General features: G+C 54.8%; 1 protein-coding gene across 2 annotated transcripts in view; it reads left to right on the forward strand.

The window, feature by feature from the left end:
- Positions 1-24074, forward strand: part of SYNE3 (spectrin repeat containing nuclear envelope family member 3) — an 89784-nt gene that overhangs the window by 19391 nt on the left and 46319 nt on the right. For both annotated transcript variants that reach the window (XM_076003747.1, XM_076003745.1), the window contains exons 2-3: positions 17214-17371; positions 23668-23840. In XM_076003747.1, coding sequence (XP_075859862.1) covers positions 17228-17371; positions 23668-23840 — 317 coding nt within the window. In that variant the 5' untranslated portion in view covers positions 17214-17227. The remainder of the gene's footprint in view (positions 1-17213; positions 17372-23667; positions 23841-24074) is intronic.

Here is a 24074-nt window from a genome sequence, read left to right on the forward strand (position 1 = left end):
GGCTGGAGTGCAGTGGCACGATCATAGCTCACTGCAGCCTCCAACTCCTGGGCTCAAGCCATCCTCCTGCCGCAGGCCCCTGAGTAGCTGGGACTACAGGCACACGCCACCATGCCTAGCTTTAATTATTTTTTATTGCTGAATAATATTCCATTGTATGGATAGACCACATTTTGTTTATTTATTCATTAGTTGATAGACACTTGGGTTACTTCCACTTTTTTTGGCTATCATGAACACCTATGCACAAGTTATTGTGTGGACCTACGTTTTCATATTCCTTGAGTGTAAGTTAAGAGTGGAATTGCTGGATCATATGGTAACTCTATGCTTAATCATTTGAGGAACTGCCAGACTGTTTTCCAAAGTGACTGAACGATTTCATATTCCCAGCAGCAGCATCTGAGGGTTCTAGTTTCTCTACATCTTCACCAACACTGTTATTATCTGTTTTTTTGATTATAGCCATTCTAAGGGGTATGAAGTACTACCTCATTCTGGTTTTAATTTGCACTTCCCCTGATGGCTAATGACATCAAACATCTTTTCTGTGCTTTTCAGTGTGCTTATTGGCCATTTATTATGGACATCCTCTTTGAAGACATGTCTGTTGAGATCCTTTGCCTATATTGTAATTGGATTAGTTGTCTTTTTATTATTGAGTTGTAAGAGTTTTTTTGAATATTCTAAATATAAGTCCTTTAAGAGATACATAATTTATAAAAAAATTTCTCTCATTCTGTGGACTATCTTTTCACTTTCTTGACAGTGTCACTTTTATTTATTTATTTTGTTGCCTCTGAAGCACAAAAGATTTTAATTTTGGTGATGTCTAGTTTATCTTTTTTTCTTTTGTTGCTTGTGCTTTTAATGTCACATCTAAGAAACTATTGCCTAATCCAAGGTCAGGAAAATGTATGTTTATGTTTTTTTTCTTAAGAGTTCTATAGTTTTGGCTCTTACGTTCAGGTCTTTGATGTATTTGGAGGTAATTTTTGTGTATGGCATGAGGTAAGGGCCCCACTTTATTCGTTCACATGTGTTTATCTGTTTGTCTCAGCACCACTGGCTGAAAAGGTTGTCCTTTTCCCGTTGTCTCAGCTCCCTTGTTGAAAATTAATTGTCTGTAAACATGAGGGCCGGTTGTTTCTTTCTCTGTGGGTCATTTTGAAGAAATGAAAGCTCCCCCCAGAGGCGCAAGATGTTTTTATACCAAGACAGGTCCTGGCCAAAACTCTGCCAGCGAGCCCTGCAAGACCTGGAGAGTCTGTTTCCTTTGCTAAGCCCCGGCCTCCCATCTATAACACGGTTCAGCTAGATAAGAGGATCCCTAAGAACTGACCTGAGTGTGACATGCTGAGACTCAGGTTTCCTCTCCTGGGACCTCTCCTGGGCTCCTTGTTGTGTCCTGTCATCCCATGGGGCCAACCCACAGCCTCAGATCCGGAGCCAGTCTCAGACTAGGGGCCTTTCCAGCGACTTTCTACCCTGGCCAGGCTCCATGAAAGCCAGCCCCGCCTTTCCAAGGCTGTTGGTGTCGTGCACATTCACCTCGTAAGCAGCTCTGCCCTCTGACTCTGCGCCAGCCCTGTCCCCGGCCTGAGCACACAGAGGAGGTGAGATGCAGCCTCTGCCCTCGAGGTGGCATTCTAGTGGGAAGACAGACATACCGGCCCATGATCCGGAGCTGAGTGGGGCGTGCTGGCTGGCACTGTGTACCACGAGCTGCAGGTGCAAGCAGGTGGATGGCAACACATGGCTTTGCTGATAGGGCCCCAGGCCTGGCCCGAGTGGCACACACTTGCTCTGGGCCATGTCTCCAGAGCCTCAGGTTGAGCTGCAGAGTAAGGCCATTGTGGAGAAGCCTTCGCAGCCATTTCACCTGCCACCCAGCAGCAGCTATTATGAATACTTTGCTCACACCTTTGGCTCTCCAACCAGCCATAACATGCTGACCGGGGAGGTCCTCACACTTGTCTACAAGTACAGGTTAGTGGTGGAGGGGGAAGTCCCTGGAGCTAGATTGTCTAAATCCCAGCTCTGTGTGCTTTTGCAAAAGTTATTTAATGCCTCTGTGCCTTGTTTCCTTATCTGTGATACAGGGATACTAAGAGCATCTACCTGGTAGGATATTTGTTTCTAAAACATTATAAAGTGCTTTGGAAAATGACCTGGCACAGGGGGTAGCTCTTACTAAGGTCTCCCATTGTCATACGGGCTGGAATTGTAGCTTGTAACAATGTAGCATTACCCCAGCATGCTGTGCCCACCCGCAATTGGTTATTACAGCCCATGGCTGTTACACGTTGTAACGTGGTAACATGGTACAATTAGCCTTTAGGTTGCAAGAACAAAAGATGGTAATTATAGTCCTTTACATTTGGACAGTGGAGGGCTTCTCAGCAGCATACATTCCTCTTAATAACAGTGACTCTGTTAGAAACGGTTCCGAGGTGAATGGAATGTGCCCCTTCCCTTCGCAGCAACCTTCCACCTCAGAGCTCACTCACCTCAGAGGGGGTGGAAGTCAGCGGCAACTGTTGCTCCCATTTTACCAAGGAGGACACTGGGGGTTGGGAGCTAGCTGGTGGCAGAACCTGTGTCCCCTCATCCCACTCCAGGGCCTGTTCCAGCCCCACTTGTGGCCAGAAGGAAGCCTCGCCTTTGGGGGTTGACAGAGTCTGTGCTGATGTCCACTGTCGCCGGCTCCCGTCTTTCTCAGTTCCCCTGAACAGCAGCACGTGCACCTCAAGGACTGGGAAGGGCAGAGAGGTGCTCATCCTGCCTCCACCTTTCTTTCTTAGAAAGAAGAAGAAAAAAAAACTGAACACTTTTTGAGTATCTACTAAGCATCAGCAGGGGCCGGGATTCTTATCTGTGTTTCCAGACTTCTCTCTCCATTCACAAATACCTGTGAGCACTTCGTGTGTGTCTGTGTCTGTCCCAGGTATCGTGATCCAAACAGGCAAGGGCCGTGCCCACGGGCAGTCTCTGTTCGAATGAGGACAACAGGCTCAGAGTTCAGGGGAGCTGGACTGAAACCAGGTCCCCATAATTCAAAAGTTGTTGACTTTCAACCCTGATGCCAGGGACCTGGATCTGCAGGAGATGGAACAGAAGCCCCATGGAAATGCTCTTAGGGAGCTCAGAGAGCCTCATGCACCAGGGGTGACTGCATTTCTTTTTCTGATTTTACACACTCTTGGCTGTTGGTTCATGGTGCCCAGTTTTTGTCCTGAGAGCTGCCTGAGGTCAGGGAGCTGGCTGGCAGCGCCCTTGGGATTGGAGCAGGTCCCTGTTGGCTGTGTGTCTCACGGTCACTCAGCTGCTCACTCCGTTAGCCTTCAGCCAGCAGGCCTGGTGCTGGGCACACTAAGGAACCTCCAAGGAGGGATGCCTGGGAAGTGCTTCGCACAGAGCCTGGAAGCTGAGTTAGGGTGTCCTCGATGACAAATACAGAAATAAGTAAGATGATTCACCACTTGGAACTGCAAATTAGAACCACAGTGAGACACCAATTAGAAGGACTAAGATTAAAAAGGCTGACCATACAAAGTTTAGTGAGGATGTGTAGGAATTGGAACTCACACATGGCTGGTGGGCATATATGGTACAGCCACTTTGGAAAATAAGTGGGCATTTTCTTAAAAATACAAACATATACTTACCATATGATCCAGTCATTCCACTGCTAGGTATTTATGTAAGAGAAACGAAAGCTTATGTGCACACAAAAATGTTCACAGCAACTGCATTTGTAATAGCCAGAAACTGTCCATCAGTGGATGAATGAATAAACAATCTGTGGCATAGGAATGCTGTGGAATATTACTCAGCAATGAAAAGGAACAAGCCATCGATACAGGCAATAACATGGATGAATTTTAGTAACTATGCTGAATGAGAGAAGCTGGCCCCCCTGCCCCCCAAAAAGAGTATGGTTGACCATTGAACGATGCAGGGGTTCAGAGAACCAGGCCCTGCACAGTTGACAATTCGCACATAACTTTTGACTCCCCAAAAACTTAACTACTAATAGCCTACTGTTGACCAAAAGCCTCATTGATAACATAGTCAATTAACGTATTTTATTATATGTATTATATACTGTATTCTTATAATAAAATAAGCTACAGAAATGAAAATGTTATTAAGAAAATCATAAGGAAGAGAAAATATATTTACTATTAAGTGGAAGTGGATCATCAGAAAGATCTTCATCTCTGTTATCTGCATGTTGTATAGGCTGACGAGGAAGAGGAAGGCTTGGTCTTGCTGTCTTGGGGTGGCAGAGGCAGTAGAAAATCCACATGTAAGTGGACCCGTGTAGTTGTTCGGGGGTCAACCGTATGTCCTGTATGGTTCCATGCCATTTATGTACAGACTCTAGGAAATGCAAGCTAATCTATAGTGACAGTAAGCAGATCAGTGTCACAGGGTGTGGGCAGGAGGCAGGGTTTACAAAGAGGGTCAGGGAACTGGGGGGTAATAGGTATGTTCATTATATTGATTGGGGTGACAGTTTTATAGGTGTATATGTCAAAACTTATCAAACTGTGAAGTTCCTTGTTTATCAATTATACCAGCAATAAAGCTGTTAAAAACAAAGTAATGGCAACCCTGATTTCCAGCCAATCAATCAATAAGGTGAATCTGACCTCGCCGTCCCCCAGGGAGTGCCTGTAGTCTGTGTCCACAAATGTGAACAGTAAAATACCAACGGTGGGGCGGGACTGCTGCTTCCCATTCTCGCCCTGTCACCAACCTTGCCGTGCCACCATGAGCCTCGGTTTTCTTCTTCAGAAATGGGAACAGTAATAGTGCCTACCTCCTAGGGTTGTTGGGAGGAGAACATGGGAAAATCCATGTGAAAAATGCTTAGTAAACACGCCATAAATGGCAGCACACGCAGGGCCCTGCGGGGACCCAAAGGAGGGAGAGGTCGTTCCTGCGGGGGAGTGGAGGCCGACAAGGTGTGGCCCTGAAGGGCTGGGAGCTGAGTCCTGGGAACAGGGAAGAGTCTGCTAGGAGGAGGGGTGGAGGGGAGGGGTGGGGCAGGGGAGGGGAAGGACTTCCCAGGCAGAACTCCCTGGGAATGTGGCATCCAGACTGGAAGCTTCCAGAAACATCGGCGGTGTGGTGCAGCCGACAGCAGGGCCACCTGTCGAGTTAGGGCTGTGGGGTTAGGCAGGAGCCCCCTTTTCACAGTCCCTGAAAAGTGCCGACTTCATCCCCCAGGCCAGGGTTTCTTGCTTCGGGGTCTGAGGAAGATCTCTCTGGAGGCCACAACGTCTATGGGAAGTTTTAAAATCTTTGCGTAACAAAAGTAAACAAAGAAGTTTAAATCTTGTATTTTGGCATAGCGCTGTTCAATGGAGGGACATTTTCATCTGGTAGAAAGCTGTCATTTCTGAAGTCCGTGTTGGCAGGAGCCGGGTCTGAGATTGTCGTGCATCCAGACCTCTGCTCTGAAAGGGTCTGTCCGTGTGTCACTGGGGCTGGAGGGCCGAGGAGGGCGAGGTGTGCATGCTCGTTGTAGGTGTCATTGTAGGAGACCTGCTCTCTAGGGCTGCAGCATGGACAGTCCAAGAGAAGGTGGCTGCTTCCAGGTGGCAGAGGCCCAGGAAGGGAGGGCCAGCTGGCCAGGCAGGTCCAGCAGGCTTGGGGATGTTCGCTCTGTGGCTGGGAGAAGGCAGGAGGCACCGGGTGAGGGGGAGGCCTGTGTCACCTCCCACCTCTGACTCCCAGGGCCAGGGAGACGTTGGAGAGAGGGCGGGAGGGGGCGGCACAGGGGCCACCTATCAGCTCCCACCGTGCTGTGAAGGATGCTGGGTGGCTCACTGGGGAAGGTGACAGCGGGTGCAGGGACAAGGGGCTGGACGGCCCCACCTCACCTGGCCAGATCTTCTCGGCAGACCATGGAGCCCCTGGCCTGGGGGCTGGTGCAGCAACGGGGTTCAGCCTTCCCCAGGCCACATGGAGAACTCTCCTCTGGGACCAGGGCCTTGGAGTTTCATCCGCGGGCACTTGGGGGTGTGGGTGGGGTCGGGGTTGGGGAAGGGTGGCTTCCTCGGGCTTCCAGAGGGTGCACAGCACGCCCTCCCTCTGCCCTGCCCTGTGCACATGGAGCTGAAATAGGTGATGGTGGGGGACAGCGTACCCCTTGAATGCAGGCTTCGTTCTCACCCACCTGGCCCCTGCCCCCTCGTCCCAAACGAGCCTCTGCTGGCCCTGGGGGGTGAGGTGTGAGAAGTCCCGTTCACTCCTGTTCACCCAGAGCAGGCACCGAGCTCAGTGCGGAGCAGGGAGATGAGGGGAGAGGGATTTCTAGTCTAGTGGGACCTAGGCTGAGATTGACATCTACACAGGGCAAGATGCATCATCAGAGTCCAGAAAGGCTTCTGGGAGGAGGCGTCCTGCAGGCTGAGCCTCCAGGGATGCCGGGTAGCCTAGAGGGAGGGGTGTAGGCAAAGGGGGGACCCAAGGGGAGGGAGGAGACGCCTGGTGTGTGCAGAGGGGACACCACGGGGCCTTCCAGTGTGTCTAGGAGGTCCAGGGTCTGTGGGGCAGAGGTGGCCTCAGGAGGAGAGGCTGGAGCACTGGTGGCCGTGTGGTTTAGGGTGCCCTGCCTGCGTGGGGGGCAGCCAAGGCCCTCAGGTCCCTCAGAGCCACTGAGGACTGTGTTCCGTCCTCAGGTGAATGCCCTCAGGTCTGCTGATTGAACAGAAGCCGCCACTGGGGATAGCTCCAGCGAAGCTGCGTGAAGTGAATACATGGAATTTGGGGAGCGGGCAGGAGCCCCTCACTCTGTCCTCCGAAGGGAGGAAGCCCGCTCTGCTGTTCTGAAACGGAAGTGACTGACGCAGCTGAGGCAAGAAAGGCGGGAGTTCTTTGGGCTCTGCTTTCAGTCCTCTAATCTCGGCCCACCTTGGCTCAAAGCTGGTGACACCTAGCTCCCCCTCTCCCCGGGCCCGTGTAGCACTGTGCCAGGCACACACACGCCCCGTAGCTGGAAGGGGCAAGTCTAGCCCACAGGAGCCTTGGACGTCCTGGGACCCCGTGGTTCTCAAAGTGAGATCCTGGGACCAGCGGCAGCAACGTTACCTGGAAACTAATTCGGAATGCACATCCTCAGCCCCGCCCCGCCCTAGACAGCCCCGCCCCGCCCTAGACTCAGTGGGATCCAACTCTGCTTTAAGGAGCCCTCCAGGTGATTCTGAGTTCTCAAGCGTGAGAACTGCTGACCTAACCTGTTGTTCCTCAAAGGGTTTGTTTTTGTTTTTTGTTGTTTAAATTACAACTCTCAGTTTGAAATACATTCCGCACTCATGCGTATGTAACGCATCCATAAGACAAGCAAAAGTCTCACAAAACAGTATTGATCCTTAGTCCATGAGAGGCACGGTGATGTTTTCTGTTCTGCTCTGTTTTCTTATAAAGCACTTTCGATCAAGACCCCTGAATTGATTTCACAGCCCACCGTCACACTCACGGTATAAAAAACCAGCACCGACCAGCTGCATTGATTGGCTTATCCACATCCCACCCGTGGCCTGTGGCACTCAATGTCCCAGCCAGGTGCCCTGACCTGTGACCAGGTGACCTGTGCCCTGACACCCTGCCCAGCCGTCCCCTCTGACTGGCTCCTCCCACACTGCCAGCAGCCTGCTGTCACCCTTGGCCAGGGTGCCCCTCAGGACCTGCCTGAAAACCTCCAGGGAGCCCTCCCCTTCGCAGCCTCTGATTGGCTGCCTTCCCAGAGCCTGAGCCAATCACACCTGGTCCCAGGAGCTAAGGCTCCACCCCGAACCACCTGCCCTGCCCCAGGGATGCCTCTCCTCTGCGGGCAGCCTAATGCCCTAGCCTTCACCCCTCCCCACGCCCTGCAGCTCCAGACTGCCTTTGCACCTGGCACCCCATCCCACCCCACCATTCCCGTTCCTATTAGTGGCCCTAGTGCCTTCTCACTCCTTTCAGACATGTGGACTTTTGCAGTGCCAAGGCCAGCGTTTCCCAGGTAGAAATCTTGGTGTCCTCAGCCCGTGCCTGTCGTTGGAGAGCTTGGGTTTAGCTCACTCAAGAGTAGTTGGAGCCCAGATGCGATGGCTCATGCCTGTAATCCTAGCACTCTGGGAGGCTGAGGCAGGTGGATCGCTCGAGGTCAGGAGTTCAAGACCAGCCTGAGCAAGAGCGAGACCCCGTCTCTACTAAAAAATAGAAATTAATTGGCCAACTAAAAATATATAGAAAAAATTAGCCGGACATGGTGGCGCATGCCTGTAGTCCCTGCTACTTGGGAGGCTGAGGCAGGAGGATTGCTTGAGCCCAGGAGTTTGAGGTTGCTGTGAGCTAGGCTGATGCCACAGCACTGTAGCCCGGGCAACAGAGTGAGACTCTGTCTCAAAAAAAAAAAAAAAAGAGTGGCTGGAATGGTTTCTAGTCAGCGTATCTGGGATGGAGCTGGGCCGGAGAGCAGCGGCTTTCACTGCCATATACCATTTCTCTGCGATGGTGGGGGTGACTTAAAATGGCTTTTGGAGCAAGTGTCTCGAAAGCAGTCGTTGGCTGGTCCTCTTTGTGGCTGTCATTGTAAAGTGGACCTCACGACCTCCTTACAAGGTGGGGCTTCTTGCATAGCCGGTGCATGGGGCAGGGTGGCCCTGCAGCCTGTGTGGCTTTGGTGCAGTCCAGGGCTCTGTTTGCTCACCTCTAAGGTGGGATAAAACCCAGCAATTGTTCCTAACTCTAGATCAGCTACCTCGGAGGGTCGCTGTAAGATTAATGAAGATGAGCAGGGCCTGGTCCAGTGGCTGCCCTGTGCTCCAGGAGAGCTCCCATCCCTCCTTTGCATGCACTTGCTTCTCAGAAGCACCTTCTGCTGATGCCGCGTCAGAGAGAGTCAATCCCCTCTGTGCCTTAGACAGTGGCCTCCCTGCCACGTCATCAGTGATAAGTAAACAAAAGAATGTTCCAGAATCCACTGGAACAAGCTTTGGGATTGAAACCAGCTGCAGCTCAGATCCTGGGCTTCCATCCGGGTGTAAGGGAGCAGAGGGAGAGAGAGGGTAAGGGTGGGGACTGTGTGTGGCGGGGCAGGAGTGAGTCACGGGACAGCGTGTGGGCCACAGTGAGGGGAGGGACTCTGGTCGGTTTGCGGCGGGTGGGCAGCCCTGGCCAGCTGAGCCGAGCAGGAGTGCCAGGATGTCATCACGTGGGGGGCTGCCACGGGAGCAGGGGTCCACTGGGGTCTGAATCCCAATGCCTTCTGGGTTCCAGAACCAAATGTCCACGCCAGCAGTTGGGCCAGCACAGGGGCGGAGTGACCTGGCACCGTGTGACTGAGGCTGCCTGCTGGCTGAGGGCTCAGCGTGTTGTCCTGAGCTCTGAGCTGAGGCCCAAATTTATACCCTGGAGTTGCCTTCCTGGAACCTGGGTGCTTAGCCATGACGCCCACAGAGGGCTGGCCACCTGGGCCCCCGTGCTGCGTGGCCGGGAGGTGCAGGCAGGGCCAGGGAACTCTGCAGCACTGTGGAGCAGAGGTGGTTAAGAGCAGAGGCCTTGGACTCAGATTATCCTGGGTTCAAGTCCTCCCTCTGCTACTTGGCATTCCTGTGACTTTGGGCAGCAGTGTTAGTGTCGGTTAAGCGGAGTTTTCTCAGCTATAAAATAGGGATAATAGTAAGTGTCTCACCAGGTCTTTGTGGGATAAATGAGTTAATAGCCATAAGTCTTTTATCACAGAGTGAGGCACACACAGGACGCCAGAGAAAGCTGCCTGTCACTGTCACCATTGCTGAGCTCAGATCCATGGCTTTTGGGCAGGCTCTTCGCTTCTCTGAGTCTCAGTTTCCATCTTTGTCAAATAGGACGAATGATGTCAGCCACATGATAGTCACTCTGTGAGCCTGACTTTGCCCCTTTCCTTGCTCAGGAGGGTTTCGTGTCATGCCTGAGGGGTGTTCCCTTGTGGGATTTGGTCCTGAGCAGGGTTCTGAGAGGCGCCTCTAGATCATCAAATGGCAAGAAGTATTGCCATGTTTGCAAACTCCCAGGGCGTTTTAAAATTGTTGTTAGGATGTTGGAAGGATTAAGGCAGGGGACTGTCGTAACCTGGGCCTTGTGGGGTGTCTGCCCCTCACCTGTGGCACTGCAGAGCCAAGAAGGGTCACCACCCAGCAGCCTGAGCTGTGCAGGACTCAGGATGGGGAAGGCACAGGGCAGGGGTCTAAGCCAACCAATTCCAGGAGACAGCTCTTAGCCCCAGTTGGCAATGCGTGGTGCCGACCCGGCAGGCAGCCAACACCAGGCCTTCTTGTCTGTGCCAGTAGCCTGTCCTTCCTGCAAGGCTGGTCCCTGGAGACCAAATTGCAGCTTGGCCAGTTGCTCTTAGGCCTAGAATCAGGGCAAAGGGAGCTGGTGTCCAGAGGGACATTCACAGTCTTCAGTGGACAGCCTGTGAGGCTCTGGCCTGGGGGCCTCACGTCTGTTCCTCGCTGTCCCCTGCTCTGCCCTGGGTCACAGGAGGGCCGAGCCCTGCACATGGCCCAGGCTCCCCTGTGCTGGCTTCTGGCGGGGCCAGCGGTAGGTGCACAGGGCAGAGGCAAGAGGAAGTCTGGGTTCCTCTGACGGCCTGTCCGCCCTGGGTGGGGTCTTCTGCAGCAGTTGTGGCTCCAGTTCCTGCTGCTTAGCGTCCCCCAAGCGGGGTCTGGTGACAATCCTTCCCCCTTTGTCTCTCTGGCCTAGTGGTTGACCTCTGGGATCCCTTTGGCTTTGTGCAGCCCCTTCACCCCCTTGTGACATAGCAGGACTTGGAGTGGGCCTCCTCTGCCCGGTTGGGCCCTGCCCAGCACAAGCTTGCAGCCCTCCCAGGGGCAGTTCTGCGGGATATTGGATGGTAGGTGAAGGGAGACTTCATTTTGGAGGCCATGTGGTCTAGCGAGACAAGCTGTGCCTGGGGCAGGGGAAGCGTGCCCAGCTCCTGGCTCCCGGCCGCAGGGCTCAGCCTGAGCAGACCCCCCTTCTGCCTCTGCTGCCCCCGCGGTGGGCTGCCGATGCCACACCCCGGTGCCAGGAGGACGTAAGGAGGTGGTTTTGGACAGGTGCCCGACAGTGTGGGCATCTCATTCTTCCACAGACGTTAGCGCCCTCCTCTTCCCTCCCTGGTCTTGCCTTTTCCCTCCGTCTACACCACATTTTCCAGCACGCTCAGTGCTGGAAACCACACACTTCTCCATGACACTTCAGCTTCCTCGATTCGCCCTGCACGTTCCCTGTGATTCTATTTAAGGTCTCCCTTTCTGAGGAGACGGCTCAGGCCTGGAGCTCAGGTTCTAGAAGCTTCTCCTAAAGGGCATCTGCACCGTCCACTCCCGGGGAGGCCGTGCCTCCAGTTGTGCCCACAGGGACCGCCCCAGGGACTGGTTGGTCTCCCAGACCAGTGGCGTTGGACCCAGGTTCCGTCTTCTGAGCGTGTGTCTGGTCTCCGGACTGCTCCGTCTTCTACCCCAGCCCAGGTTTTCCATCAAGACAAAAAAAAATCCCTTCTCCTCCAGCTGTCATTTGTGATAACCACACAGGTGCTGGAACCCAGGGCTGTTTTCTTTCTAACTGTCTCCACAGACCAGCGCCAGCCTGAACCGGAAATGGCCAGTGTCCCCTGGGCCAGGCCCCTCGCTGACTCAGTGGGGCCAGCTCAGAGCCGCGCCCAGAGCCCCGCTCTCCTGTGGCCACACCCCAGGGATGGCCCCAGAACTGGCTTGGAGACAGAAGCAGCTTATTGTTTACCCCGAGCACTTTGGTTTCCTGCCATGTTTGAAAATGCTTGGAAAATGCATAGTTACTTTTCTTTTTTCTTAATACTATCTCCAGGCTGGGTATGGTGGCTCATGCCTGTAATCCCAGCATTGTGGGATTGCTTTAGGCCAGGAGTTCAAGACCGGCCTGGGCAACAGAGCAAGACCCCCGTCTCTTAAAAAATATATGCCATCTTCATTTAACTGATCTAGAGTTGAAGTTCTCTCCTGTAGCCTCGCCTTGTGCAGCTGCCGTCTCTGCACTGACCCTCCAGCCTCAGCCCACGTCTCTTCAAATGCTTCTCTCCTCCGCCCACCCTGGCCAGAGTGGCCTGCCTGGAGCCGTGACACCCCCCTAATACTTGCTGGCTCCCCATTGCCCTCAGGGTCAAGTCCAGCATCCTGGCCCTGGCTCCTAGGGCTCTCTGGCCTGGCCCATGCCCCCACTCCAGTTTCCTCCATGGACTATGCCTGTTCCCATGCTCCAGCCTCAGCCGCCCCCTCCATAAGCCCCACCCCCAGTGCGCCGGGAGCCCAGTCCTGTGCCCCTGGCAGGCAGCACCTGCCAGCCAGCCCAACTTCTTTGTGGCCCCCTGCCGCTCTGGTCCCCTCTCACGGGCTCGCACTGGCCTGCGCTGTAGCTTGCTGATCTGCACCTCACACCTGGCGCTCCGCAGCCACTTGTATGCACAAATTCATTCGTCTGACAGCCGGTGACCCCTGTCCCTCCCTACGCCAACCTTGGGAAGGTGAGAGCCTTGGTCCAAATGCAGGTCCCTAGGGAGGGAAAGCGTCCACCTGACACACGCATTTAGGAAGAAGGGAACCGTTTCAAGCATGGCATGGACCCCAGGTTCTGGGTAGGTGGTGTTTTCGTTAATCGTTAATCCAGGTGTTACCCCCACTTTCCAGATGAGGAGGTGGATACCCAGAGAGGTTAAGTGACTGGCCAGATGTCACACAGCTAGTGAGTCTCTGGGTTTGTACCACCAGAACCAATTCTAGGACCTTCTGGCCTCGAGGCCAGCCCTGTGCTGGACACATGCCTCTGGGGTCACTTGGCCAGCGAGCTTGGCTGGCAGCTGGGCTTTCTGCAGTTGCTGGTTGCAGCCTGGGACCATCCAAGACAGGGGCTGGCACACGGCAGCCCATCGGCCCAGTCCGGGCTGTGGTCTGTTTCTGTACAACCAGTGAGCTGAGAACGGCTCTTGCGTTTGTAAAGGATTGTAGAAACAAGGAAGACTATGCAACAGGGACTGTTTGTGGCCCACAGAGACTAAAAAGGTTCACTGCCTGGCCCTGTACAGGAACAGTGTGCCCCCGTCCCCTCGCTGATGTAAAATGTCCCCTGACCATCCCCCTTGGAAGTGGTTCCGGGAGTGACCGGTGGCTGTGAGCAGTCACGGCCGTGGGAGCCGGCCCACCGCCCACCTAGAGCACGCAGCGATGTGGGAAGTGGTGCCCGACGCTGGCTGAGGGTCCCGTGGGCAAAGAAATGAGCTGGGGCCCAGACCAGGCTGGCAGTCCAAGGGCAGAGGCTGGTCCCCAGGCCCAGTGGGGCCGGGCTTGACCTGGTTCACAGGGCCCTCGGTAATAGGGACCCTCTAGCCCACAACCTCGGGGGTCCCTCAGAGACTCCCTGTTTGCAGTGTACAGACAGGGAAACTGAGGTCCAGAGAGGCAAAGGCATTTGCTCAGGGAAAATGTTCAGACTCCAAGCCCAGGACTTTCTCCTGCTGTCCCCACCTTGGCCATAACTGGGCATTTAGGAAGTCCCCACCCCTCCTCCAACCCAGCACTGCGGGTCACTTCATCTGCTCACTCGTCTCTCCATTGACATTAATGAAGGGCTGATGACTTGTCTCAGGAGGCCTAGAGCAGGACTCTCACCTGGGGCCCAGGGACTGACAGGGGTCTGCAGATAGAATTTGGGGGCCCATGAGCTTGGATGGGAAACTAACACCGTCCTACCCACCTCTAGCTGACTGTTCGTCCTTCAGTTACACGCAAGGCACAACCAGCACCCCCGGCATTGGCAGCACCTGGAACTTTGTCACATGTATGTTTTTGGCTGCATCGTGATTGTCACTGGTATCTTGATATGTTGTTTGCGCTCAGCCCATGGTTAGGTCTTGTGATTTAATGTATTAATAAAGAAGTGCGTGTGTGTGTGTGTGCGCACGCGTATCTCATGAATTTGATTTTTAGTATTTGGTAACTAGGTTTTTGTTGTTGTTGTTGTTCTTTTCTTTTTTGAGACAGAGTCTCACTTTGTTGCCCAGGCTAGAGTGAGTGCCGTGGCATCAGCCTAGCTCACAGCAACCTCAAACTCCTGGGCTCAAGTGATCCTCCTGCCTCAGCCTCCCGAGTAGCTGGGACTACAGGCATACGCCACCATTACTGGCTAAATTTTTCTATATATATTAGTTGGCCAATTAATTTCTTTCTATTTGTAATAGAGACGGGGTCTCGCTCTTGCTCAGTCTGGGTTCGAACTCCTGACCTTGAGCAATCCGCCCTCCTCGGCCTCCCAGAGAGCTAGGATTATAGGCGTGAGCCACTGTGCCCCGCCTGGTAACTAGGTTTTAACATGATTGGTTTCCTTTGCAATTCTTTGCACTTTATTCTTGGCATTCAAAGCCCTTACTCTGAGAAGAGGTTCACGGGAGAGTTTAGCCTTCTCCTCCCCCACCCCACGCCCTCACCCCACCCCACCCCCACTTGTGGCTCATCCACCTGTGCAGCCACACTGTGTTCTGTGCGCAGCTACTCCATCCTCCGAGAGCTTCTCTAGGGCAGGGTCGGCGCCTGCTGTCTGTCAGTTGGTGCCATGGCCTTGGACGGAGCGTGCTCGGTTCCTGATTGTGTCATTGAGTTAAATCCGAGTGTTTTGGCAGAATAGGCCAAGAGGAGGCCCGGGGCCTCCTACACTGTGCCTGCAACCTCGCCCAGCCCACGGGGCTAGTTAGCTCAGCCCGCTGGCCCTTGTGTTCCATGTGACGCACCTGGGGGTCCCTAGACCACTGTGCCTCACGGCCACGGGCACGTCCGATGGGAAGGGCTGTCCAAAACCTCGCTGCGTGTCGCGGTTAGAGCCGTGGAGCCCCACTGTCCTGTCATCTGAAACTCAGGGAGACTCGTTTCTGTCCCTGCCACTCCTTGCTTTATAAAAATAAAAGCCGAGCTTTTGGAAGGCAGTCAAGCCACACTCTAGACAAGAAATTATTGCCACAGTGAACCAATTTAAACGCCTCACATTCTAATGTGCTTTTCAAAAACAGGGAGTGGCTGCAGGGGACAACATGTTAAGTTGTTAGGGAAAATCAAAACAGCTCTGGAAGGAAAGCAGCACACAGGGAGAATCTCCGGCCGCTCAGTCGCAGAGCCCAGCCTGCTGGGTCAGCAGTCTTCTCCTGGCCGACCCTTGACCCTCGACCCTCGGCCCAGCGGGGAGGGCGTCCTGGTTCCCAGCAGGTGCTTGTTGAACAACCAACTGATCACTGAGAAGAAAGAACCAACAAGCAATTTAGCCGATGTCAAGGAAAGGGTTTTGTTTGTTTTTTTTAATGTTTTCATTGTAAAGTAATAATTAACCTTTCTAGAAAATTCACAAAGTGGCTAAGAGAAAAATAAGGATAGAAACCTTCCAGTGGTGGTCCCATCAACCACAGATGATCGTCCTTAACCAAGTGGCCTCCAAGGTCACTGGGCATCTGCCCACGCCGAGGAGAGAGGGGCCGGAGGGAAGATCACACGGGATGTGCTAAACCGCCAGGCCTGGGAGTGGCCAAGGCCACTCTGCCCACGCGCCCTGGCTCCGGCCCAGGCACACGAGCCTTCTAATGACAAGACTTCCCAGCCTTTCTCTGAGTGTTGTTTTCTGTGGTCATTAATGTTTCACTTTTCTTTTATTAGCTATAGAATTGTGACTACTCAATACATAATTTTGGCTCATTTTTTTGTGTTATCCTTTTCTTTTTTTTAATTTTATTTTTTATACAGAGTCTCGCTCTGTTGCCCAGGCTAGAGTGAGTGCCGTGGCGTCAGCCTAGCTCACAGCACCCTCAAACTCCTGGGCTCAAGGGATCCTCCTGCCTCAGCCTCCCGAGTAGTAGAGACTACAGGCATGTGCCACCATGCCCGGCTATTTTTTTTTTTTTTCTGTATTTTTAGTTGGGCAATTAGTTTCTTTCTATTTTTAGTAGAGATGGGGGTCTCACTCTTGCTCAGGCTGGTTTCGAACTCCTGACCTTAAGCAATCCACCCGCCTTAGCCTCCCAGAGTGCTAGGATTACAGGCGTGGGCCACCGCGCCCGGCCTTGTATTATCCTAAAAACTCCCCTTCACAAATTCATGTTAAGCATCATTTGCATAATATTCTAAAGTGCAAATGTACCATATTTTAACGAACAAATTCCCTGTCGTTGGGCACTTAGATTGTTTCTACCTTTGTTTTGCAGTTTTATATAATGCTGTGGCGAGCTTTTTGGTGTGTTAAACTTATACCCATTCTGGGCTAGTTCAACACTGGGCTTACTCTGTGTAAGGCATTGCGGGAGGTTGGAGGATAAGCCAGACACAAGTCCTCCCCATAAAATGCACATACCAATAACTTTAGTCCAAGCAGGCTGTAGTTACTACAAGCAGACAGCTAGAACTGGAATACGGAAGAGTTTTGCCTGGGCTTTGAGAAAGGCACAGGAGGAAACCTGAGACTTTGCAGCCACAGCCCAGGCTAGGCTGCGGGGTGGACAGTCGAGCAAAGGGAGTTGGCTTGGCGGGTGACCTATGCCAGCGCCATGGGCGTCCCCTTGGGCAGAAGCAGCAGGTGGGTTGCAGAGCTAACACGAAGCCAGCTGATGGGCAGCAGCTGCCGTGGACCCAGGGCGGTGGAGAAGGAGGGACAACAGGCCGCTAACATGGCCAGCCCAGCCTGAGAGGGTCCTTGACCCCAGGTGGAGCTCAGGGCTGGCGTCAGCTTGGCCGATGCCTGAAACTATGTTCCTTAGGTGGAGACTTCTTTGATCCATTCCAATCAGTCTTTATTATGGGTCCAGGTGTCTCGGACTGGACTTTTGAGGTCCAGGCCTTCAGCCTGAACAGACAGAAGAGAGTTGCCCGGGAGCCCCACACTGGGGGAAGAGGGAGCAGGGAAGCTGAAGGGCCAAAGAGAGAGACACTTGGCCAGCCCGGTGGTGCCCTGAGCCACTGTCCCGGCTCAGTGGCAGAGAGAGGCCGGACTTGTTCTCCTTCCCGTCATCTCAGTGCGTCGGCTGTGCGACAAACACGCTGGCCTCTGGCTGCATCCCCCAACTGGAGCACAGGGAGGATGTTGGTGGTGGGGCGTGGGCCTGTCCCCTCCCACCAGCCTGCCTGGGGGCCTCCCCGCAGCCCCTGCTAACCCCTGCGGTCCTTCCCCAGCCCCCACAGGTGCCATGACTCAGCAGCCCCAGGAGGGCTTCGACAGGAGCGTGGAGGACGCCCAGGCGTGGATGAAGGCCGTGCAGGAGCGGCTGCAGGTCAGCGACAACACCCAGGGGCCCCGTGCAGCCCTGGAGGCCAGGCTCCGGGAGACAGAGGTAAGCAGAGGCGTGGCCTCGGGGCCCTGCGGCCTGGGCCATCCACATCCCTCCCCCTCGGACCTCAGGTTTCCCGTCTGTCGAATGGCAGGGCTGGGCTAGACGGTGCTTCTCAAACTTCCATGTGTCTCCAGATCTCCTGGAGATTTTGTTTAAATGGAGAGTCTGATCAGGTGGGTGGTGGTGGGGCCCAAGAGCCTGGGTTTCTGACGAGCTCCAGGTGATGTCGTTGTTGCTGGGACGTGGGCCACACTCTCGGTGAGGGACAAAGAGCATGCCCGCTGACCTCCTGTCCCAGCAGGGGCACCCGTGCAGCCAGGTGGGTCCCCATCCCCAGCCAGCCCCTTCCCTGCTTCCTTGTGGCTGGGGTCCCTGCCGGGTCTGGGTTGGCCCAGGTCTGCCTTCAGCATGGTAGGGAGGGGGCTCTTCCCAGTGACAGGAGTGACCCCCTGAGCTGCTTCAGAGCCAGGGTCTCACTTGACCCACCCATCTGGTGCAAGGCAGGACCTCAGTCGAAGTAGCATTAAAGGACTGGCACCCAGTGCCTGGCCAGGCGTCGTGTTGCCCTGGCCTCAGAATGGGCTGCCGGGGACAAGGGGAAGAACCCTGAACTGAGAGTCAGAGACCTGAGTTACAATCTCCACGATGATGCTAGAGGGCTATGTGACTTTGGCCAAGTGCCTGCCCCTCTCTGGGCCTCATTTTCCCATCTGTAAATGGAGCAGTTGACTTACATTCTTCTGTGATTACATCCATTTAGCTATCCCATAATTCTACTTCATCACCCAACGATGCTTGTTGCTCTTAGAGAAGGACCTACCTTCTCCTGCAGCAAACCCATCACCCAGCTAGGTTGGAAGTGGTGGTGACCCCACACCTGGCAAGGAAGGATGTTGTCTTACTGATTTTGTGCCTTTTGTTATAAACAGCTCATGCTTTCTTTGGAAGTGAACAGTAAAAATTAAGCATTTACATCACCTTTTCAGAGTCAATGTTTGGTTTAAGCATCACCAAAACATGACCAGGGAGGAGCCATTATCTGCATTTTGCAGTTGGGGAAACTGAGCGTCCACTTACCGTTCCCTCTGCCTGGAGGGCTTTCTCACTCACGTTCTAGCTCCCTTCTCTGCTCACTCCACCACCCAGAGGGGGAGCCTCCCTGACAGATCGCAAAGAGCAGACCACCCCTTCCTTCTGCCATCCAGGTGCACCTGGGGCCGTGGGGTGGGTGAGGCACACCCTGCTCTTAAAGGTTCACAGCCTAAGGGGAGAGGCAGGTATGCAAATAACCAGGGTAGCCACACAAGCCTGTATGAGGAACATCCTTAACATGGGTCTCGTGATGCTATTCTCCTCCTCTGAAACCTTCCATGGCTCCCCATTGCCCACCAAAGAAAAACCCGACTTCACCTGGCATCAAGTGTCCTCCACTGTCTGCACGATCCTGTTTTCCAGCCTCAGCTCCCCACCCCCCCCCCACTGTCACATCTCCCAAGCTCACAGTCTCCTGTCGGCAGAAAACCCGCTTGACTTCCTATCATCGGGCCTTTGTCTGGGCGTTGCCTCTACTTGGAATGCCGTTTTGTTTGGGGCTGGGTGTGCATGAGAAACGAAACACCCCCTCGTCCCCATCTATCCTGACCAACCTTTGCCCTCTCCCAGCCCCGGCACCTGGCCTGCTCCGTCTGAGCATCACAGCCCTGCACGTGTACCCGCGGCCTCTGGGCGCCCGGCACTTGGACCTTTGTGCCCTTGTGGTGGCTCTTTGCCTCCTGCCGGTGGGTCTGGCTTAGGCAAGGGCAAGGGCGGCTCTTAGGAAGGGCCGTCGGCCAGGCCAGGGTGGACGGGCGCAGAAGGCAGAGGGAGAACTTCCATCCGGCGAGCCCCGGGTGAATCTGGGCAGAGGGGAGTCGCATCCCGGGCTCTCTGCCACTGTCCCCTCCCACGCGGCTCAGGCATGCTGCATTTTCTATGTGCGTTGACGTTTCAAAAGCAACTTCACAATAAGAAAGGAAACATTTCTCTCTTGCCGTCTGGGAAAGGGAGCAGCTGGGGCCTTCTCCGCCCACCCACAGAGCTTCCCCCGGGTTCCCTGTGAGGCCTTCACCGACTCAGCTAAGCATGCCACGTCTCCAGTGCCACGGCGACAGGGACACGGGTTCCAATCCCGTTCTGTCCCTTAGCAGCTGTGTGGCCCGGAATGGGTCCCATGCCCTCCTGGAACCCCATTTTCCCCTCTGTAAAGGACCCCCTCGCCCCTGTGTTGCCGAGCGGTTGCAGGGGACTCAAGACCCCTCGTGGAGTGGCAGCCTCCGTGCAGAGCAACAGAGAGACCGCAGCTCCTGGGAGGCGGGATGCCCGGGGCTCAGGTTGAGGGCTTGGGTGCCGGGGCCAGGAAGCCTGGGCTCCAGTATCTGCTGTGGCCGTGCAACTCAGGAGAGATTTCCAGAGCTCCCTAAACTTCGGCTTGCTCCTGGGAAAAGGGGCAGTCACTGCCTTGCAGGAAGGAGGGAAGATTAAGGCAAATAATCCGTGTCCGTACTTGGCACAGTGCAGGGCATTCCCGCAGAGCTGGGCACACACGGGCGGTTGTTTCCTGTGCTTCTAGAGGCTGGGAAACATACCACGTGCACTGTCCCTGACAGCCGGGCCCCCGGGAGCCGGTCTTGCATCTTGTCTTCTTCGCTCTCTGGTTCCCAGCCTCCCCAGCCTTGCACCAGGGTCCTGGCCTCAGCCAGGCAGCTTCCTCACAGGCTCCAGGCCTCTTCCTGGTCAGGGGCCCCCTAGCATTTCCAGGGACCTTGGCTTCCAGGGCCACCCATTCCTAAAGACATCTTGCTTCTCTACCTTTGTTCAAACCCGTTTCTCCAATTGCCTGAACTATAAGGCTTGCTTGCTGAGGCGACCTCCTCCACGAAGCCTTCTTGGATTTCCCCCATCCCTCCTTGAGCTCCCATGAGGCTCTGTGGTCTCTCATGGCTCTTTTTGCTGTCGTCTGTGCTCTTGTCTGCAGCCCTCCCTCCCCCAGCCTGGAAGCGCCGGGCTGCGTCCTGGTCCCGTCCATCCCGGACCCCAGGGCCCGGCAACTGCTCAGCTGCTGGTCGGCTGGTCTTGGCTGTGTTCAGGGAAAACCCTGGTAAGCCCCATCCCTCCACGCTCCCAGTCTCCTGGTTCTTCTCCTCCCTGAGGTTCTCCCTCCCTCCGATCCCCGGGTTACCACTGCCCTCATTGGCTGCTGCTTCGAATCGGAATGACTTCGTGGCCGCAGTTCTAGTACGCCTTCCCAGGGGCAGAGCGGCCTTTGCCAAGCACTCCTGGGCCACATCCTCGCTGGCGACGGGCTGCAAAGAACCGTGTGCGCCAGCCAAAGAGCGGAGTCCTCAGGGCAGCGGAGGAGGCTGGAATCTACTTCTCAAAATTCGGCTCTGGCAGCTCAGCCGCGGCCTCTGGCCTCTCCTGGCTTCAGCCCCGCAGCCAACTGCCCCGCTGGTTGGGGTTTCAGGGCAGAGCTCTCCCTTCAGCAGGGAGGCATCAAACTCACTTGCTCGAAAAGGGCAGGGGGCCTGGGGTCTCTACGTCCGCCCCCTCCGCGTCCCCCGGTTCAGCCTGTGTCCCCAACACGAGGACAAGGAGGGCCAAGGTCCACAGGCCTGGGGCAGATCACGCAATTGGGACGCCAAGCTTTGTACTCTCGGGGCTTTCCGGGCCTGGCTGGCTCCTCCTGGGTGTGGCAGAGAGAGATTGGATTTCTCTTCTTCCCCGAAGTTGTTGGCACCCTTGCTCTACAGAGCGGGACCCTCCCACCCCCCGAGCTGAGATTGGCAGCAGGTGTAGGGCAGGCCTCTGACTGCCGCGGAGACTCTCTCTGCAGAGCTCGGGGTTTCCGTGGGTCCCTGGCGGCCTTGCCTGTAAAACTGGTATTATCACGATGCCCATCCGGCTGGCTCGGGGACTACGAAGTCTCTTCACAGCTCTGGGAGTCAGAAGCGACATCTTCTTCTTATTGTTCTTCATCAAATGAAACCTCTTTCTGCATAGTGAGAAAGCCATCCTCAGCCACGCTGTGGGCCCCGGCTCCTAAGTGGTATGAAATGTCCCGGGTGGGCAATCATACTCAGTCCAGAACATTCTTCTGCAGTGGCCCTTGGATCTTGAGCCCACGCTAGCTACTTTTGTCTTTCACGTCACTGCTGGCTGCTGAGAGGGACTCGGGGTTCCCTATCTGGGTGCTTGCTGCAGCCACTGCCCTCTGGGACCCTGCCATGTCCTGCTACTCAGACAAATAAACTCTGCCCTGGGGAATCTTGTCTTCTCCCCGCTCTACCTGCGCCCCACGCCCTCGTGCCCTTGTGTGCACACAGAGGCAAGCTGTGGAGGGAGCTTGTTTAATCTTGTTCTTTGATAACACAGGTAGGATGGGAAGTCCCTCTACTATCACCACCACCATCATCATCATCATTAACCATTATCACATGAAGTGACAAAAAGGATTGGGACCAGTGCCCAACTGCTTAAGAGTTTACAAACTTATATCCATGTTTTAATTAATGGTCTTTTAAAAATTATTGTTATAACCCTGCGAGTTAACGAAACAGATTGTGTTATCATTGTCTCGGGATGAGAAAGGAAGACACAGAGTAGTGGAGTGACCTGCCCGGGGTTGCACAGCTATCAGTGGGGCAGCATCCGAGGCGTCAGGAGCCCTTCCCCCACCCTTCCACAGAGAAGCGTCAGAGACAACCAGGCCACTGGGACAACGAGGCAACTGACCACCAGCCCCCAGGGAGACAGCTGGGGGTCTGGGCTTGAGCTTTAGGCAAATGTGAGCTGTCAGGAAATGTGATCCAAAGGCAAATAAAAGATGCTAATGGCCAGGTGTGGTGGCTCAGGCCTGTAATCCTAGCACTCTGGGAGGCTGAGAAGGGAGGATAGCTTGAGGCCAAGAGTTTGAGACCAGCCTGCGAAACATAGCAAGACCCCATTTCTACAAAAATGTTTTAAAAAAAATTAGCCGGGCATGGTGGTACATGCCTGTAGTCCCAGCTACTTGGGAGGCTGAGGCAGGAGGATTGCTTGAGCCCAGAAGTTGGAGGTTGCAGTGAGCTATGATCACGCCACTGCACTCTAGCTGGGGCAACAGACCGAGTGAGACTCTGTCTCTAAAAAGAAAAGATAATACTAATAGGGAACAATCAGTGACTGAGAACGTGGTGTGGGCCAGGCAGCGTGCTAAGGGTTCCTCCCGCATTGCCTAATGCTCACTGCAACTGGCAGCACAACTGTGACCTTCCCCCATTTCATAGGCCTGGAGGATTGAAGTCCCCTGACAAAGGTCACACAGGTAGCAGGAGTGGCCCTGGAATTGGAGTCCAGGCATAGCTGACTACAGAGACCGAGCTGTAGCTGCCAGTGAACTGGGATGATAACCGAGAGTCATGCCGGCAGCTAGCGTTGACTGGAGACTGAGGACGTGCAGGACGTCACGTGTCAGTCTCCATCCTCCAGGAAGCCGATGCCAAGACGAGATTCAGTGTGCACGGCATTTATTAGGGGAGCGCCCCTGAGAGAAGATGGGGAGGGAGGGAGCTGGGAGAGCCGGGTGAGAGGGGTGCAGGCCTGGCCCCATGGCCAGGAGAGCAGGGAGGGAGGTGGGGGCAGGAGGCGGCATCTTACACTGCCATGGATTCTGAGGGAGTCTGCAAGGCTTCAGGCTGTCCTTGAGTTAAATAAAGTCACTCACCCAGCGTCTCCCAGGAATGGGCCTGCCTTGGTGTTCCCGCAGAGCTTGGTCTCTGGGGGAGCAGCCCAGCAGCAAGGCCTTGGTGCAAACTGCAAAAGCAGAGATGATTCCGGAGCCTCACTCAGCTGGGGCCCTGGTCCAGCCGGCTCCCTGCAGCGCACCTGAGAGGCAGATGCTCAGATGTGCTGGGACATGCACGTTACATGCATTTTCTCATTAATCCTGACAACACTTTGGAAGGTAGCTACTGTTAATACCTCCACCTTGAGAAAACCAAGTCCGAGGTGAGAAAGAACCCCTTCTGAGTTTGCAAAGCCGGAAACGGGCCGAGTGGGCAGGGAAGGACCTCGGTCTCAGCAGAGGGCACAGGGCCGTCCTCTGCCAACCTCCGTGGCTCCCGCCTCCACCCTCAGAGCCCTTAGCAGGTTGCCCAGGGCCCCAGTAGAAGCTGTGCAGGTGCAGGGGCTGCGATGTGAGCCCAGCTTCTCTGGCCTCTGCATCCTGGCTCGCTCTGCATTTGCCTCGCCCTGGAAACTGGCTTTTGTGTCCACAACAGAAAATATGCCAGCTGGAGCCCGAGGGGCGGGTGAAGGTGGACCTGGTGCTGCGGGCGGCCGAAGCCCTGCTGGCGTGCTGCCCCAGGGACCAGAGGCCCGAGATCCTGGCCCGGCTGAAGGACATCAAGGCCCAGTGGGAGGAAACGGTCACCTACATGACTCACTGTCACAGGTAGGGCGGCCAGCACCGGGGACCTCTGCCCAAGGGACATTTCTCCAGTCCTGGGATTTCTGGGGACAGGATGTTCTCTTGGGATTTGGGCCACCTTGCCTGCCTCTTTCTAATTCTAATCAAGCTTAATGATGGTAACAGACACTGGGAGCCCAGCGTGTTTTCCCAGCAATTCTTAACAGACTTGACTGTCAGCATGTCTTGCCGCAGAATGACAGAGTGGCCCTGGAGAAA

This window comes from Microcebus murinus, chromosome 6, assembly GCF_040939455.1.
Source record: "Microcebus murinus isolate Inina chromosome 6, M.murinus_Inina_mat1.0, whole genome shotgun sequence".
In the NCBI taxonomy this organism is placed as follows: domain Eukaryota; kingdom Metazoa; phylum Chordata; class Mammalia; order Primates; family Cheirogaleidae; genus Microcebus; species Microcebus murinus.